The sequence below is a fragment of the Tubulanus polymorphus genome, chromosome 7, assembly GCF_964204645.1.
Source record: "Tubulanus polymorphus chromosome 7, tnTubPoly1.2, whole genome shotgun sequence".
Taxonomy (NCBI): Eukaryota; Metazoa; Nemertea; class Palaeonemertea; order Tubulaniformes; family Tubulanidae; genus Tubulanus; species Tubulanus polymorphus.
In genome coordinates, this window is record NC_134031.1 from 14,980,022 (window position 1) to 14,999,569 (window position 19,548).

At 38.3% G+C, this 19,548-nt stretch overlaps 1 protein-coding gene across 1 annotated transcript; it reads left to right on the forward strand.

The window, feature by feature from the left end:
• Positions 1 to 39: 39 nt before the first annotated feature.
• LOC141908689 (lysophospholipid acyltransferase 5-like) lies at positions 40 to 18,895 on the forward strand. Its single transcript, XM_074798830.1, has 13 exons — positions 40 to 146; positions 1,109 to 1,216; positions 2,730 to 2,836; positions 3,339 to 3,470; positions 3,766 to 3,873; positions 3,962 to 4,035; positions 5,802 to 5,910; positions 11,551 to 11,637; positions 12,814 to 12,980; positions 13,052 to 13,199; positions 13,695 to 13,853; positions 13,954 to 14,060; positions 14,555 to 18,895. The coding sequence occupies exons 1-13, from the start codon at positions 41 to 43 to the stop codon at positions 14,574 to 14,576; spliced, it is 1,434 nt and encodes a 477-aa protein (XP_074654931.1). The 5' UTR covers position 40; the 3' UTR covers positions 14,577 to 18,895.
• The last annotated feature ends 653 nt before the right edge of the window (positions 18,896 to 19,548 follow it).

Below are 19,548 nucleotides of genomic sequence, written 5' to 3' on the forward strand. Positions count from 1 at the left end.
GGCGCCAAGTGACGGTTGTACGATACGGTTTATTGAGACGATGGCGTCGACCGTGGATGGTGCGGATATAGGATCCGTCGCTAAATTAGCGACTGTTTTAAGCACGTCGGAACCCGCGCTTAGATTGTTTATATCTCTGTTATCAGGTAACGTCTAGTTTTAATATATTCTCAACAAATGACGGCCTGTGCGACGCTATGAAGGGGATGACAGGCTGAATGTTTATCTCATTGAGACTCAAAAACATCTCTTATGCTATTTTGCCACTTGGGACTGGAACAAATTCATAAATTCTGCCTAACCGGCACCTGTTCTCCTCGCCGTAGAAAAAGAGTATCCACACAATTTTACATGATTTTCTTCCTGTCGGTAAATTCTGAAGTAGCAAATCTTTGCCAGAATCATAGCATGAACATGACATCTTGAAACTAGTGAAAATAAGCGCAAGGCCATGGCGACTATAAAAATCTGATTATTTACACTTTCTTTCAATATGGTATTTTTTCTATTGATACAGAACAACGCTGGTGTTTTTAGTGTCTTGATATCTCGAAATTAGTCTCAGGGCGGCAAAGAATTTGAAATACCGTGAATTCTATTCGGAGTGGATATTTAACCGTATACGGCAAAGTATTTACTTCCGCTATTTTACCGTACATTATTTCTATATATATATCTAGTATTAACTAATAAAAATAACAATAAAATCATTATATTGGGTTTAGGGTTTTGATAGGGTTAGTGTCGAGAGGGTGAAAAGAGGGTCCAGAGGGTTCCGTTTTACCCCTAGGGATAGGATTAGGGTAAGGTGAGGTACTATAGCTAGTTAAAACATTCGGTTGGTTTTCAGCGAGCTCGGTGGTCTATTGGGGACGTTCTGCGAGTCTCGCTCTATCCGCTCTATTTTCTCTAACTCTGTTCTCCACACTTTCCTTGAATTTTCTAAGTCGCGCATGCGCGGCGTAAACCGGCCAATCAGCGACGATGTACACGGTAAAATAGCGGAAATAAATACTCAGCTGTATACGGTAAAATATCCGCTGCCTATTCTATTTCTTTCGACAATCGGATATTTGATAGTATTTTCTATTGATTGATATATTTTCAGCGTATCCACTGTCATTGATTCATCGTTATACTCTATACGGTAAAACGCCCTTCATCCAACATGTCTACTTCGCTTTATTCGGATTCTCATTCATGTATTTCAATTTCGGTAAGTTTTGCGCATTTTAGATTTTAGAATATCGTTTTCTTTTGTTGATACATTTGGTAATTAGAAATTATTTTTAATAGTCGGTTTTCAATCAATTGGTTCAATCGCATAAACCAGCAAATTAATATAAATACTTGATTGAGTCGGCCGACAATTACAAAAAAATGTTTACAAATCTGAATAACAGAATCATGTTAACAGTTTGCCAGTGGCGGCCCGGCTTGGTGAGACGTTTAGGCACGATAGTTTCAGTGACATCTGGTGCCGCTTGTGACACATTTGTAGATTATGACATTCAATTTACAACCGTTAAACTGGTTTCGATTTTGAATGGCCCTTAATATATAGTTCGACTGTAATTGACGAAGTCTTTTTCGAATGGAAATGTGAAATGATGGTCATTAAAATCATTTTGAAATCGCTCTGAAATAATCAATTTACGGTTCTGATCAATTCTCAACAATTAGAGCTATAACTAAGCACTTCAAGCATTTTGAAAATTGCTCTTAAATTCATATAAAATGTTCTAGATCGACTAGGGGTTGATTGAAATCATTGAAGTTGTCACAGTTATGAGAATCATCATGTAAAAATGGCTTTTCAAAATGAAGACTTGCGCTGTTTGAATTAGGACTCAAGAATAGAGTAATATGACGACTTATTCAAATGATGACTTACACTAAGTGAATTGAATTGGGATTATGATTTTGGACTCAAAAATAGAGATGACTTGAGTAATATAATGACCTAGGCCTATCAAAATGATGCCTAGTGAATCAAATTGTGAATGTAAATTGGAACTCATGAATAGAGATGACTTCAGTAATGTGACAACTTATCCAAATGATGACTTAAACTGTTTGAATAAGGACTCAAGAATAGAGCAATCTAATGATCACTTACACTTACGCCTAGTTGATTGAATTGGCAATTAGACTAAAAAATAGAGAAATGATTTCAGTTATTTGAGTGATAGCTTATCCAAATGATGACTTACACAGTAGTTTAACTGTATGACTTACAATGTAGTTTGACTGATTGACTTATACTGTAGTCTGACTGTATGACTTACACTGTAGTTTAACTGTATGACTTACACTGTAGTTTAACTGTATGACTTACACTGTAGTTTGACTGTATGACTTACACTGTAGTTTGACTGTATGACTTACAATGTAGTTTGACTGTATGACTTACAATGTAGTTTGACTGTATGACTTACAATGTAGTTTAACTGTATGACTTACACTGTAGTTTGACTGTATGACTTACACTGTGGTTTGGCTATATGACTTACACTGTAGTTTGACTGTATGATTTACATTGTAGTTTGACTGTATGTCTTACACTGAGTGTAGTTTGACTGTGTGACTTAGACTGAAGTTTGAGATGACTTGCGGGTCTCAACCGCAGAAGGCACCAGTACACCAATAGAACTAGTCCACTTGACCAGTGGTTATACAACGTATCGACTGTGTGGCTGATGTAATACATAGCTGTATTGTAATTTCAGGTATTGATGCAGTAAATAGTATTGTAAATGTGCTCGCTGTATATTTGATACTACGATTTATTAAAGATAGGAAATTATGCGTTGGGATCATTTTCTTTTTTAACATTGTAAGTATTCAATATTACTTTGCACAAAAACTACTTGTGTTTTATTCATTAATTTGCTATATTGAATATTTTTCCTCTCTAAACTCAGATGTTTTCGAGTTAAACTTGGAACACGAATCATCCAATGAATATATTAGAATAGAATTTAATGGAATTCTATTTTCGAACTTGAATTTTCACAAAACTCGAACAAACGTTGACAACCTGGTCCTAAATTGATTCGAGAGTTTGAACCTTATTTGCGTCGTTACGGAACTAAAATGCTCGAAATCGATTTCGAATTTTAAGCCATCATTTTATGAATGGCGCGTTTCAGTAGATCGCGTATAAAGCGACTGTTTCGCGTATAAATTCTAAAATAGTTTGATCTCTCGTAAAATCATCTGAATTTAAGCCGATTTCGCTTTGAAAATTAATACGACATTAAAACCCCAGTCGCAGATGTCGCCAGATGACGAGGAGTAAGGTGATCGTTAATTTTTTCGATTCCGATATATTTCAGGTTTATTTAACTCTGTTGTATTATTTAACCGCCACGAAGGAGTACGATATAAAATGGACGACGCCTCATTGCGTTTTGTGTTTAAGATTGACCGGATTAGTGTTCGATATTTACGACGGAACCAAACCAGAGGTATGTAGGTGGCGACGCCCGGGAGGGGGTTAAGTAGGTCGCGACGCCCGCAATTTACATTCAAATTTCGCTATAAACCAGTTCATTTCCACTGTTTCAATCCTACGGTTTGAATATTAACCTGGAATTCAGGGAAACTGGTTAATAATCCATTATCATCATCGCCGTAGTAACCACAATCGGCGCTTGTTCACTCCCGGGACCGATAAAACTATTTCGATGATTATCCAGAGTCTCTGAACCAATGAAAAAGATACCGGTATTGTTGAAATTTTTTTGGTAATTCATTTTTCAGCACGAATTAACATCGGAACAGAAACCGACCGCTTTGAGAAAACTGCCATCTCTACTCGAAATATTCGGTCACATGTTCTTTTTCGGAGGCGCTTTAGTCGGACCGCAGGTTCGTCAATTATTTCACCCGTATCGAAATGGTGATTTGCATTTTAATTGCATTTTTATTTTTATTTCTCAATTCTCAATGTTTCTAGTTCCCGATGACGCGGTATTTAGATTTCATAAACGGGACGTTATTGGATAAAAAGTCGAATGATTTGCCGCGATGGTAAGCTTGCATTTTATCTTCTCTTTTCGTTATTGAGATGTTAGAATATATTGATGATCTCTCTAAAGTCTTTTTGCTATGTTGAAATTTAATTTATTATTAAGTCTATTTGTGATAATGATATTTGATTATTGAACCTGATGATGACTAGTTTAAAGCAGGCAAAATGTTACGGCATTATTGAGGACTCTAAAGGCAAGCGAGGATCCACCTGGTGTCGCTAGTGTGCATTCCGGCAACAACTCCCGGATTTCTTTTCAGATTCAATTGAAATCTAATACATTAGTCATAGGCGCCTAAATGTATTTTGCTTGGAATGGGCTGATAAGTATTCTACTGGTACTGTTTTATGTGTCAATTAGGTTTTCGTCATGAAAAATGACCCTCAAATTTGGTGATCATACCCTCATAAACCCCTCAAATACCCCTCAAATTCCATATCGATGGTCCTGTAGGAACCATGTTATTTCTCAAATTCTTTGAACTGTGATTAGTAAAATTCACCCTTTATATGATCATCTGAGTTAATCAAGGGCAGTGATTTGGCTAATTTCTGATGTGGGAAGCTAAAAATCCAGATGAAACTTTATCGAAAATGAACTAGATTGTGACAGGGTTGTTGCACTGATTAGCGGGCCATCTTGTGGGATAGCTGGTGGCACGGAGTCCTCATTAACTTTCGAATTTAAACTTTAAGATTTCGTAAAATTTTTCAAATTCAATTATGCGATCTCACTGTGCGGAATTATGATATATTTTACTTCAGAATTAGATATTTGAAATGTAGAGATTTTCGTTCAGAATCTATTTCACAAGCTAGCAGACGTCATTTCCAAAATAATAAGATATATTTCGATATAATGTATCTAAAATATAAACGATATTACATAATATCGTTTAAAACCTAAAAGAGTCTACTTCAAATTTTTCCTCGCTCTCAAATTGTTGTATATTTTCGTTTTTAATTCGAAGTTGAAACGATCAGATATTATAACCTGACAATCTTGATAGATAGAGCGACAATCGCGTATTTGATAAAACCGTTCTTTGAATCAGTTCAGTTCAGATAAACAAATCTTCTATTTGTAGATGATTAAATATTTTCATTCGTGTCGTCAAAAGTTCATCGATTCGTAAACTAGTTTTAAGTCAACTTTCGATCTTTGACTTATCGATGGTCGCGAAAGAAATATCGCATAACTAGAAAAAAAAGTACAGTTGAACCATTTGGGAATGACAGAATTCTTCCGATTTAGGGGGATTCCGGATTAAAAGTCATTTTCTTGTATGTAAATAAACAAAATGGACTGCAAATAATGTTCGGATTAGACCTAGATCCGGATTAAGCTGTATTTACATTTATGGGAATGTAAATAAGATCTCTAAGGAGAGGTGTGGATGAGTGGATAGAGCATTCGACTCCAGGAAGCTAGGTCGTGGGTTTGAACCCTGTACATCATCGTAGTGTCCTCTGGCAAGACACTTATCCTCATTACCGCTCTCTACCCGGGAGTAAATGGGTACCTGGCCTGATAGATGACTCCTGAATGCCGAGTGTTACTTCTCCCCAGGGAGAGATGACTGATACATGTTAGAGTATTAAAACGGCTGGGGTAATAATACCAGAAAATGTAAAGCGCTCTGAGCAGCTTTGCTGGATTTAGCGCTTTATGAGACATATAGTTATTATTATTACTATTATTATTATTATTATTATTATTGATATAAATAATGGTTTAACTGAAATGTGAGTATTTAATTTTCAGCGTAGTACCAGGATTACAGAGACTAGGGGTCGGTATAGCGTTGGTCTCATTCTACCAGATCGGATCGATATATTTTCCCGACGATTTTCTCGTGTCCGATCGATTTGACGTAAGAGCGATTTCGACGAAAGGAAATATATTTGTTAAACGCTTCTATAAATTTCCACCACCGCTGCTTCCCGTACAATCTATATGTGGCAACGTGCAGTGGAATCTCGTTACGACGAACTTCACGGCATCAGAAAATATGTTCGTTTTAACCGATAGTTCATTATATCCAGTGTGAAATAGATTAAATTTTCTTACTCGGGGCAAATTTCTTTATTTACAGTCAACCCCCCCGATATACCACCCGCATTAGAACAGAACTATTTTGGCAGTATAGAGAGTATGGCAGTATATCGAGGGTGTACTACGTATTTGTGTAGAGATGTACATTGAGAAAACCTGGCGGTAGGCGGGGGTGGCGGTATATGGGAGGGCGGTATATCAGGGGTTGACTGTAGTAAAATCACGCTATAAATGAATTAATGTCTAAAAAGTTTATGTGTAAAAAGTTTATTTGAGAATTAGGAATATTTCGGGTGGTCACTACCACCCTTCTTCTGTATGAAATGAAGAAATTTAGATTGAAGAAGGGTGTTGTAGTAACCACCCGAAATATTTCTACTATTTTCATTAACTTATTATGCATTTCTTCATTTATTGTGGGATTTTAATATTATGGTTTTATTACGGATTTTTATTTAGCTACAGCCGATTCATCTAGCAGTATATTTGTTATATCCGATGAATCGTTGTATTTGAGTTCGTTGTAACGAGGTTCCATTGAATAATCATGATTATTATTAGCATGGTAGCATGGTGGCTGTTATTGCACTCTATCAGTGGAACTCTCAGTGTCATGGGTCTCCCTCCCTCCCTCTTTCCCTCCCTCCCTCCCTCCTATCTGTCCCTCCCTCCCTCCCTCGGCCCTTCATTCTGTCTCTCCCTCCTTCCGTCTCCCCTCCCTCCCTCTTTACCTCCCACCCTCCTTCCTTCACTCCCTCCCTCCCTCCTGTCTGTCTCTCCCTCCGTCCCTCCCTCCTGCCTCTCCCTCCCTCCGTCTCTCCCTCTCTCACTCCTTCCATCTCCACTCCCTCCCTCGCTCCCTCCCTCTCTCCCTCTCAGTAAACAAGAGGAATCTATGGAAAAATTATTCCGAAAAGACACCTTTTAAATTCATCCACTTGAATCGGTATAAACAATGTGTTTTATGTGTTTTGTGAGCGATGAATATATGTTCAGGCATTTGTAGCGTTTGAATGCGTGAAATGTTTTTTCAAGGGTGGCTTTCTTTTTTTGCGGTAGAATTGGTTAGATTGAAACTGGTTTAGAATTTTGCTCAGTGTTCGGGTAAAAAAAAAAGAAAATGGAAATTCGAGTAGATTTTATACACCGTTATCGCTTCAAATTCCATGGGAGATTTTTCTGCTAAATTTCAACAGAAAAATAATCTCGATGTACAATGCGAGTGGTTTATGTCAGCATTATGTATTAATAACACAAATGTCTGAGCATGATATTAATTGTTATATGGTCGCCGGGCTGCTGCTGTCACTCTCGCTGCTGCTGCTGCTGCTGCTGCTGCCACTGCTGCATCCATTCAATTTGCTTTATAGTCGTGCTGTATCTTGGCAACAGATTTTGTTTATAGTGTGGACTTAAAGAAAAAAATATACCTTTGTTACGATTGATGGAAAATGTGAATTGAGGGATGTGTGCCCTGGTGGATCCAGGGTATCATCTGTGGGAGGGTCCGGGGGCATACTGGCAGTGGTACCTCTTCCTTAGACTAAAAATATTTTGACAAAATGTTTTGATTTGATTAACTTTCTTTTTTATTGGAGAGCATTTGCAATTATTTTGCAACATCGACTAATGCCCCTATCCAATGTTACAGTGCATTTGAATGAATGGTAACCTCAAAATTTTGACCTGATTCCACTGGCCCCTCTGGAAGGAATCCTCTGGATCCACTCGCCCCCGAGGGAGACAATCACTGCAGCATGTGACAAGCACGGGAGAGGGCTGGGGGTGGTATGGTGCTGATGGCATGCACAGGGGGAGGGAGGGGGTTAATGGCATGCACAGGGGAGGGAGGGGGTTAATGACATGCACAGGGGGAGGGAAGGGGGTAATTGCATGCACAGGGGAGGGAGGGGTTAATGGCATGCACAGGGGAGGGAGGGGGTTAATGGCATGCACAGGGGATGGAGGGGGTTAATGGCATGCACAGGGGAGGGTGGCGGTTAATGGCATGCACAGGGGAGGTGGGGTGGGGGTTAATGGCATGCACAGGGGAGGGAGGGTGGCGGTTAATGGCATGCACAGGGGAGGGTGTATCGTATTGTCTGTGATCACATTATTTTTATTTGCGATTTTTCAGTTTTCGCCACGGTCTGAAACGTCTTGCTATCGGTCTGTTTTATACATTTCTGTTTGTGGTTGTTTTGAATACGTATTTTCCTCAACAGTTCTATTTTACACCTCAGTTTGATGTACGTATTCATCGTATTCATTCCTGCTGCACCTGACTGGTTTCACTTTGGACCGGTTCCATTTCAGTTTTTAAAGTGACAAGTTACCCAGAACTGTGGAACTGAGTTCAGAACTGAGGTACCGAGGTTCAGAAATGTAATACCGAGTTCAAAACTGTAGTTCAGAATTATGGAACTGGATGCAGAACTGTGGAACTCATGTCAAAACTCAAGTATCAAGTTCAGAACTGTGGTACCAAGTTCAGATCTGTAGTATTGCCGTGTTCAGAACTGTTGTATCGAGTCCAGAACTAATGGAACTGGATCCAGAACTGTGGGACTGATATCAAAACTGTAGTACCGAGTTCAGAACTGTGGTACCAAATTCAGATCTGTAGTATTGCCGTGTTCAGAACTGTTGTTTCGAGTTCAGAACTAATGGAACTGGATCCAGAACTGAGGGACTGATATCAAAACTGTAGTACCGAGTTCAGAACTGTGGTACCGAGTTCAGATCTGTAGTATTGCTGTGTTCAGAGCTGTTGTATCAAGTCCAGAACTAATGGAACTGGATCCAGAACTGATATCAAAACTGTGGTACCAAGTTCAAATCTGTAGTACCGAGTTTAGAACTGTAGTTTCGCTGTGTTCAGGACTGTGGTATCGCAGTTCAGAACTAGTACAGAGCTCAGAACTGTGGAACTGGGTCCAGAACTATGGAACTGAGTCCAGAACTAACTAATGTCAAAGCCGTAGTACCAAGTTCAGATCTGTGGTACCACTTTCAGAAATATGGAACTGGGTCCAGAACAGTTTTAATTTTGTTGTGAATTTCTGACCCCAATAACATTATTAATACTTCTAATAATAGATATCCGCTGAATGCTGTTCACGGTTCTTGGTTAGCTATAACTCATTCATGTTTCTATTGCTCCATTATAAATATCTCGAATAATGACTTTGGTTTAATACACGTAATGTTTCTATATTCCTCAGTGGTGAAAAATGTTTTTGAATTAACTCGGTCCATACAGAGACCCTAACCTGGAGAACTAGGCTATAGAGATAGCCCCCGCCCACCATCCCCCCTCTTCTGGGACCAGTTCCATAGCCAAGGCTTAGACTTAAGACCAACTTAGTTCTATAGCCAATCTAACAACTTAAGACCAGTCTTAAGATTTAAGACCACTTTTGGTCTTAAGTCTTGACTATGGAACCGGCCCCGGAGCGTTCCACCATGTGGAAAGCTTTCAATCTCAATTTTATCTTTCAATATCAATTATATTCGCTTTCCGTTCTGTTCTGCTTGCTTTTGTTTTCACTCTGTTTGTTTCATGCATAACGAGACATTTGACCGTGTGGCTTAGATTTTACCTCTCCCTGAATATAACAACCCCTGTGATACAGTTAACCAGGCTTTATCTAACTGAGCAACGTTAAGACAAATTCAGATCGGTAACTTTGTTGTGATTGTGGCTTATAATGGATAAAAGATTTACACTAATTTGAACTATTTTGAGAATGAACTTATATTTGGTTTTGGATTACAGTTGAACTGTTTAACCGTAACTGGTGTCCTGTCTCAACTCTCTCTCAATAACAGTTAACATGCTTGTACTGTATTATGCTTTATGTTTAATGCTGTATTGTTCACCGATGTTGATATTATATTATGTTTAAGCTGTATTATGTTTAATGCTGTAATATGCTTAATGCTGTATTGTTCACCGCTGTTGATGTTAATTAATTTTGATCAATGATTTATTGACATAGCATGATGATCGATGACAATAAGTTATTGTTAAAATGTGAAGCTGTTTCTAAGTCTGTGATAAACCAGTCAATGATGAATCAGTCAATGATAAATCAGCCAATGATATATCAGTCTATGATATATAGGTCAATGACATATCGATCAATGATATACCAGTCAATGACATATCAGTCAATGATATATCACTCAATGTTATATCAGTCAATGACATATCAGTCAATGTTATATCAGTCAATGTTATATCAGTCAATGATATATCAGTCAATGTTATATCAGTCAATGACATATCAGTCAATGTTATATCAGTCAATGTTATATCAGTCAATGATATATCAGTCAATGTTATATCAGTCAATGACATATCAGTCTATGTTATATCAGTCAATGATATATCAGTCAATGTTATATCAGTCAATGACATATCAGTCAATGTTATATCAGTCAATGACATATCAGTCAATGACATATTAGTCAATGATATATCAGTCAATGACATATCAGTCAATATCAATTTCTGGTCTCCGTTCTATGGTTTGTTTGGGTTAAAATTTGCCTCTAGAGTTTGAATTGGATCATTTTCAATGTTTTTGCGAATCTGAATTTTAGCCAACAAACTGTTGAACTGGACGTATCGGCCCCACTCCGCGCGGTTGCACCACCGCGCGGGATTTACGCGAAGCAGCAGAACACAAACACGGCCACTCTCTCAATTTTCAATGATAGAAATCGTGTGTGCATTTCAATTATTTCCGCTGTTAGGGTTTTAAGGCACAATATAAGTTGATGATGTGATATGGCGATGTTAATTAATGATAATTCCGCAGTGAAGCTAGTCACGAACGGTTCCGATTGAGTGTACAGCTGCCAAAAACACTGAAATGTGCGTAGTTGCGTAACTATTTGCAGTGAATTGCAGACGAAACATGAAGCCTTAACGGCTGTTTAAAAAAAAATTATACCAATCGCAATTGTGAAATAAAAATGAGATAGAACCTAAGTTATAATTCTGGCCATTTCTAAAATGTTATTAATTATTATTACTAATCTTTAGTCAGTGCGGAACGTTTAGTTTTCCAACAATAATGAGGGGTGGTAGGTAGTCATGCAATTCAAGTCATCATTTATTACACGTTACTTCCGTGTTGTTGAAAATCTCGCGAGTCCTGGACTAAACCCCAATGAACAATGTGATCTGTGTGCTGGCCACAAATGCACACAGATCACACTACACTACCCATTACACACTCCAGTACGCAAAGCTCTCATATATCCATCCAAATATTTAGTGGCTTTCTTCCTGGATCTTGAGTTTTATCTCATCTCATTTTGATCTCGTAATTAATGGAATTTCGTCGTAAGATCACCATTTGGACTTAAATTCGAATCTAAAGTCTTGGAATCTAAAGTCATATTATTCATGTTGCCTTGTCTTGAATGAGATTTGTTTGTTTTGTAGGAATTATCGCTATGGAAGAAACTCGCATTCGTCAGTTTGTGGGCAAAATTAACGCTGTATAAATACGTATCATGTTGGTTGATATCGGTGAGTATTTCTTTCCATCATACTTCATTTAATCAGTGTGTCTTTAACTTGTATCCTAATTCATACATATCTCATTTCATACATATATTCATACATAGTATACAGTTCCACACTACAGGAACCCAAAACTGTGGAACTGAATCCAGGGCAAACTTCGGTTATCAGAGTTAGTCGAACTAAACAAAATCAAATGTCAGTTAGTCGGAACTTTGGTCCGTAAATGGTAGACCACAGGACTGCGGTCACTGTAGTTCAGGCCTAGTTCCAAGATGGCTGACTCAGTGAGATGCATTACGACCGAACTAGAGTGCATTTGGTTATTAGCTCCAGCCACTATTCGTCAAGCTACAAAAAATCAAAGTTCACCCTGAATGGTGGAACTGGATCCAAAACTGTGGAACTGGGATTCAGAACTTGAAGAAAGCTGTATTGTGATTGGTTTATTTCTATGTTTAGGAAGGAAGCTGTATAGTGATTGGTTTATTTCTTTGTTTAGGCAGGAAGCTGTATTGTGATTGGTTTATGTCTACGTTTAGGAAGGAAGCTGTATTGTGATTGGTTTATTTCTATGTTTAGGAAGGAAGCTGTATCGTGATTGGTTTATTTCTATGTTTAGGAAGGAAGCTATATTGTAATTGGTTTATTTCTACGTTTAGGAAGGAAGCTGTATTGTGATTGGTTTATTTCTATGTTTAGGAAGGAAGCTATATCGTGATTGGTTTATTTCTACGTTTAGGAAGGAAGCTGTATTGTGATTGGTTTATTTCTATGTTTAGGAAGGAAGCTGTATTGTGATTGGTTTATTTCTATGTTTAGGCAGGAAGCTGTATTGTGATTGGTTTATTTCTATGTTTAGGAAGGAAGCTGTATTGTGATTGGTTTATTTCTATGTTTAGGAAGGAAGCTGTATTGTGATTGGTTTATTTCTATGTTTAGGAAGGAAGCTGTATTGTGATTGGTTTATTTCTATGTTTAGGAAGGAAGCTGTATTGTGATTGGTTTATGTCTACGTTTAGGAAGGAAGCTGTATTGTGATTAGTTCATTTCTATGTTTAGGCAGGAAGCTGTTTTGTGATTGGTTTATTTCTATGTTTAGGAAGGAAGCTGTATTGTGATTGGTTTATTTCTATGTTTAGGAAGGAAGCTGTATTGTGATTGGTTTATTTCTATGTTTAGGAAGGAAGCTGTATTGTGATTGGTTTATCGTATAATGGTAAAGATGAGAATGGTAATGATCTATGGGATGGTTGCGCGAATATCAAAATCCGCAAATATGAATTATCGATTTCGTGCCATGATTCGATTGCCTCGTTCAATATCAATACGAATATATGGAGCGGCAAGTAAGTACATGCGACCTTCGTCTATATGCTTGCTGGGTTAAGATTTCAATAATGTTCTCGTTTGATTTCAGGTATATTTATAAGCGGTTAAAGTTTCTAGGAAATCGTAAAATATCTCAGATGTTTACGTTGATGTACCTCGCGTTGTGGCATGGACTTCATTCCGGATATTTCATGTGCTTCATCTTCGAGTTTGTAGTCATCAAATTTGAAAAAGATGTAAGTATTACCTCCGAATACCTCCTTACCCAGAGGTTAAATACCTCCCTGCAGAGGTCAGATACTTCCCTACAGAGAGGTCAAATACATCCCAACAGAGAGATCAAATACTTCCCTACAGAGAGGTCAAATACTTCCCTACAGACGGGTCAAATACTTCTTTATACAGAGGTAAAATACTACAAAGAGGTCAAATACCTCCCTACAGAGAGAGCAGAAATCTCCCTACAGATAGATCAGATACATCCCTACATAGAGGTCAAATACTTTCCTACAGGTAGGTCAAATACATCCCTACAGATAGGTCAAATACCCTCCTACAGAGAAGTCAAATTCTTACCCTGCTGAAAGGTCAAATACATCCCTACAGGAAGGTCAAATACTTCCCTATAGAGTGGTCAAATATTTCTATATATTGAGGTGAAATGCGAGTAGAGTTTTGCGTAATAGTTTATTTCAGTTTCCGCGTATGAATCAGATGTCTCTCTATTTCAGTTGATATATTTGTGTAACCGATGGAGTTTATTGTCGTCTATAGTGAACAATACGACTTTAAAACCATTGCTGATAATACTGAGAAAGATATACCACTTGAATACGATAGGATACGCAATAGTCAGCTTCAGTCTGCTCAAACATGCAAAATATGGCAAGGTAAATGATAAGCCACCAGGAGGGAAGGGGGGCATTTGCAAGGTTGAACTCTTCATAATTTCACTGAAGTTGATTTTCATCCTTTGTGTTTATTTTCCAGGTCTATGCATCTATTTATTATTGGGGTCACTTGTGGTTTTTTGTCATTTGGCCGTTGCTGTTTATTGCCATTACAAAACTTTTACCGAAGAAACACAAAGAAGAAAAGTGAGTTAATTTCCTAGATGTAGACTTCCTCGTTTCCTAGATATCAGGACTACGTTTCCTAAAAATCGGCGCCCGATTCTGCATGTTCAGCTGAGGAAATATATTAACTTCCGATTTGTAAACTCTGAATTCAGCAGACAACGGTTGAACTGGGTCGAGAGTTAGATAAATGGTCACTTCATTTTCAATTACATTTACAACTCATTGAGTCAAATCAGAACCCACTTCAGTAGTTCTCAGTCAGAACCCGGAATCGTGTAGCACCAGGGGAGGGGGCTGTAGAATGAACCGGATCCTGTAGCCCCTGGGGGAGGGGGCTGTAGAACGAACAGGATCCTGTAGCCCCAGGGGGAGGGGGCTGTTGAATCGGGTCCTGTAGCCTCAGGGGAAGAGGGCTCTTGAACCGGGTCTTGTAGCCTCAGGGGAAGAGGGCTGTAGATGGGGAGGTGATTAATCTCTTGATCAATGAAATTTTTCACTTCAATTTATTTCAGGCCGATCGAAAAAACCGAGTAAAATATTCCTCGCACACGGATGCGTCGCTTTGGGAACAGCTGAATATAATCATCATTGTTACGATCAAAAATCGATGACGGAAAAATAACGAAATAATTCATCAAACACTAAGAGCCCCGCCCAGTTTTTGTCCATTATTTAGGCCTCTACCCGGTACGGATTAGATTTTATTTTTGCTATACATGTATTAGATGTATTTTGAATACTAGTTTACGGATGAAACTGAGAGCAATTGAATGTACGGATCGAAGATTACGGTTTATGTGATTGATTTTTACCCATGATTCATGACGGCGTTTTACTCTTTGAAAGGCTGCAGATTGATGGTGTTACTTGCAACAACATGGGAGTAAAATTGCGATATCTTTGTATTAAATATTATAGAAATATGTTTCAAAAACACTATTATTTCAACGATGATACCGTACAAATATATATCGTACCTGGTCAAGTGTCAGTTCTACTGATGCCGAATCCAGTTCAATATTTCTTGACTCTGAAGTCTAAACTTCAAAAGTGAAATTATTATAACTCTTTTGAGTCGAACTAAACCACGAATTGTTGAACCGGGTCTAGCAGCCAGGTCTAGCAGCCCAGTACATCAGGTAGGTCTAATAGCCCAGAACATCAGACAGGTCTAGTAGCCCAGTCCAGCAGGCAGTAGCCTGGTCCATCAGGCAGGTCTAGCAGCCAAGTCCATCAGGTAGGTCTAGCAGCCAAGTCCATCAGGCAGGTCTAGTAACCCGACCCATCAGGCAGGTCTAGTAGCCCAGTCCATCAGACAGGTCTAATAGCCTGGTCCATCAGGCAGGTCGAGCAGCCAAGTCCATGAGGCAGGTCTAGTAACCCAATCTAGTAGCCTGGTCCATCAGGCAGATCTAGTAGCCCGATCCAGCAGGCAGTAGCAAGGTCTAGTAGCCTGGTCCATCAGGCAGTTCAAGTGGCCCGATCTAGTAGCCTGGTCCATCAGGCAGGTCTAGTTACCCGATCCATCAGGCAGATCTAGTAGCCCTATCCAGCAGGCAGTAGCAAGGTCTAGTATCCCGGAATATCCAGCAGGTCTAGTAGCCCGGTCCATCAGACAGGGATAGTAGCCTGGTCCATCAGGCAGGTCTAGTAGCCTGGTCCATCAGGCAGGTCTAGTAACCCGATCCATCAGACAGGTCTAGTCACACGGTCCATCAGGCAGGTTTAGTAGCCCTGTCCAGCAGGCAGTAGCCAGGTCTAGCAGCATCACCTGCAGCAATCTATGAAAAAACTTATATGTGTTTAATTAGGTATATTTTCATATAAATAAAATGTCATTTTCAACAAAGTTGAAAAAATATTTGCACGCGATGAAGTTCTACAGAAACAGAAAACCGTGTAATAGTGTTTATATTTTTAGATCGATTATAGTGTAACATTCCCTGTATCGGTACCGTTGGGTATTAGTAGGTGTCGCCACTGCATGTGGTACAAAGTTACGCGGTCATCACTAGGGAGAGAAATATTTTTTTCCATTTTACCAGTTAATGTTGTTTAAGATTTTTCGATTTGGAGAAAATTCTCTTAACACATCGAATCAATATATTTAATTGAATCATTTACTTGTTAATTTGTGAAATTACTTTTTGATAGTTTGAATTGTTTTTTGTGGTTAAGATTTAAAGTAGTTTAAAAGACATTTTTGTGACTTTTCAAACCCGGCTTACGCAGTTTATTTCGATTTCAACGACTCTTGTAATAAAACATGATATAACACATTCACACTATTAGATCGAACCAGAATGGTTGATCTTGTAGGCAGTGATAAAACTAGTTATTTTTCAAAAGGGATAGATAATAAGCCATTTCCACAGTTCTGAATCCAGTTCCGCCGTTCTGGATCCAGTTCCACAACTCCGGACACAGTTCTGGATCAAGTTTCAGTTCTGGACCCAGTTCCATATTTCTGGACCCAGTTCCACAGTTCCGGACCCAGTTACGCGGTTCTGGACCCAGTTACGCGGTTCTGGACCCAGTTCCGCAGTTGTGGCTAAAATTTGACTCGAATTGAAACATCAGAAATGAGTCGTATTAGAACCAACAATTGCGGAACTGTGGATTTATCATGTTGATAAACTCATGCACCTTGTCAAGAAGAGAGATCGAATGTAACATGACAAACAGTAGTCAATCGACCTGTTCAAAATAAGCCGTTGACTGGTTAAACTAGGTGAAGGGATTTTAGTTGATATTTTAATAGCCAGCGATTGAATTTGAGCTATAACTGAGGCCTGTAATTTATGTAGTAAGTTATTTGATGTACTTATTTGATAATTTCCTCCTTTTCTTTAGATTAAATCTCCTTCAATTATTCTTTCCAAGTTTTATACCGATTACTATTAATCATTGCTTCCTATTTACTTAATGCCTCTGTAACTCTGTGCTTTAGTCTTACCAAGGGTCGAGTTTTTCAAAGCTATAGAATTAGATTCGGTCTCTCACTACCTCCAGTTGGTGTCAAATACTGACTAAGAGTTTGTGAAATACAGAAGACTCGGTCTCTTACTACGGTAAAGTTGAAACTGGTAAAAGTTTATCCCGATTTGGGGTCAAATACTGAGTTAGATTTTGTGAAATACAGTAGACTCAGTCTCTTACTGCAGTGAAGTTGAAACTGATAAAAATCTACCCTGAGTTGGTGTCAAATACTGAGTAGTGAAATACAGAAGTTTCGTTCCGTAGTTAGAGAAATATTCTATATTGTGAGACGTCTATTCGTATTTGCTAGAAGTTCAAAAACTCTTGACCCGTAATCTGTAATCCTGAAACCTGCTGATTTAGATACTAGTTAGATTTTAGTCTCGAGTTTTCTTCCTATTTTTCTGTTATCACGAATTTATGTAAATCATCCGTACGATTGATTTGTATGCAATTTTTCTAAATGTGTGCGACGATATATGAAAAAATATGATTTATATTGTGTTCAAAATATTCTTTAGTCGTGAAGATTTCGTAAGCTGCTAATTTTACAAAAATCACCATAAAAATTCTAAGTCAAAACTGTGTTAGAAATATAGTACATAACTTGTAATTTAAGTGCATGTAATTTCTGAGTTCTAGGATCGTCTGGTATTTACATCGCTGCATCCAGTTCCACAGTTATCAGTGCGATTTGACTCCCTTAAAGTTGGTTAATTAGTTGAATTAGTTTATTTCAAATATTTTCACCTCAGGCCTACAAAGAAATACCCTTAGTTTGTAAAGAAAGTCAAATGCTGCCCACATCATGAAAAATGCCCCTAATAAAAATTGAAAAGACAAATGCGCTCGCCCGCATCGGCAAAGCATCAATCATCTTTTTTTTAAAATAGAAATTAAAACCCGCTCGCCTGCATAGCTGTAAAGTGTACAACAATGGTATTTTTTCTGCGGGCGTTTATATGTTCATCCTCGATGTACCGGTAATATCCACATTTACTGTGACAAAAACAGCGCCAGGTTCGTTTCCTTTTACATCATTTCGAGGTGTGAAACTAGCGAAAATGAATGTCTCAGTTTCGATTAAATGAGTCGATATAGTTTGATTTCATAGGGAGCTTCTTAATTCTAAATTAAGTTTTTTGCATATGTTCAACTCGCATTACTGGCATTTGTTAAACTTCCCACCTGTGTCTGTTCTATTAGTCTCAAGTTGAGCTTTTGATTTCAACTTTTTATCTAAAAAAAGCAGTAAAAATAAAATTCGCCCGCCCTTGTCACTTTCCAGAAAAAAATCTGATGAGAAACTATAGGGTATTTCTTTGTGAGTTATGTTTTAACCGAGAATTGTGGAATTGGTTCAAGGAATATTGGATGATTCAGGCATAAAAGAAAAATCCATACCTTGATTCTCCTTTCTGCTGAGCTTAATGGGGAACCGTAGTAGAACATATTCAATATGTACATGCGTTTGAAACCTTTATAAATACTTTTTCACGAGAGCAGAAAAACATTCTTTTTTGTCCGATACTTTTCCAAAAAAGAGGGTTTTGTTGGTTATACGGTTTTGCGATTTATAAAATGGCCCAGCCGATTAGGAGAAACAAGGTATGATTTTTTTTAGCCTTACATGAATTGCTGTGGATCAAAGAAGGTGTCACCTCCTTCACAGGGGAGGGAGGTTTCTACTAGTCACCTCCGTGACCTCCCTGAATAAGAAGAGTAAAAGACAAATATTTAAAATGACTGTGACCATCATGTTTTCACTAATTATATATATATTTCCTACTACCACTAGAAAAACTTATAGATTTTGTACAAAAACTAAACCCTGGTCGCTTCATATAGATTCAATATCCCGATATGCATATCAAATGTCAATATTTAATTGGTATTTTATTCAATAAAATTGTGATTTTCAAAGGAAACGGTGATTTCTTTTATTTGCTTCCGAGTCTGACTCATGATGGACAGTGGTCGTTTCAACTTAGGACTTGAGCAAGACCTCGAGGGAGAGGAACTGCAAAAACAAGTTGCAGAAGATCTCAGGAAAACGGCATTCATTTATTACGTACACATCCCGGGTACGCATTAGGGGAGGGGTCAGTGCAATTGCGTACTGTTATGCTTAATGTATATGAAAAAATGGCCGATTTTGCGTACAGAGGGGGGGGGGTTGAAAAATTCAAATTTTATGCGTGCAATAAATGAATGATCCCCAAGTAGGTATAAGGTAAAGGTAAACGCCGGAAAATAAGACGGCGCTGGGTAACTGAGGAATTGCTCAAGAAATGTGAAAACTGCAGAAGCCTGAAGTCGACCCGCTTTGTTCGCAAGCTGATGCCGAAATTTTACCGCAAATCAAACCACCACGAGGTCAAAGCCAGTGGCGGAACATAAATCTCTAACAGGGCCCCCTCCCCGACACAGCCCTAGATCCGCCCCTAAAAAGTTGAAGTAAACAAGCTACGATTAAGTATAAGGAAAGACATAGGTAATGTCTCCCGATAAAATATATAATTGTCCT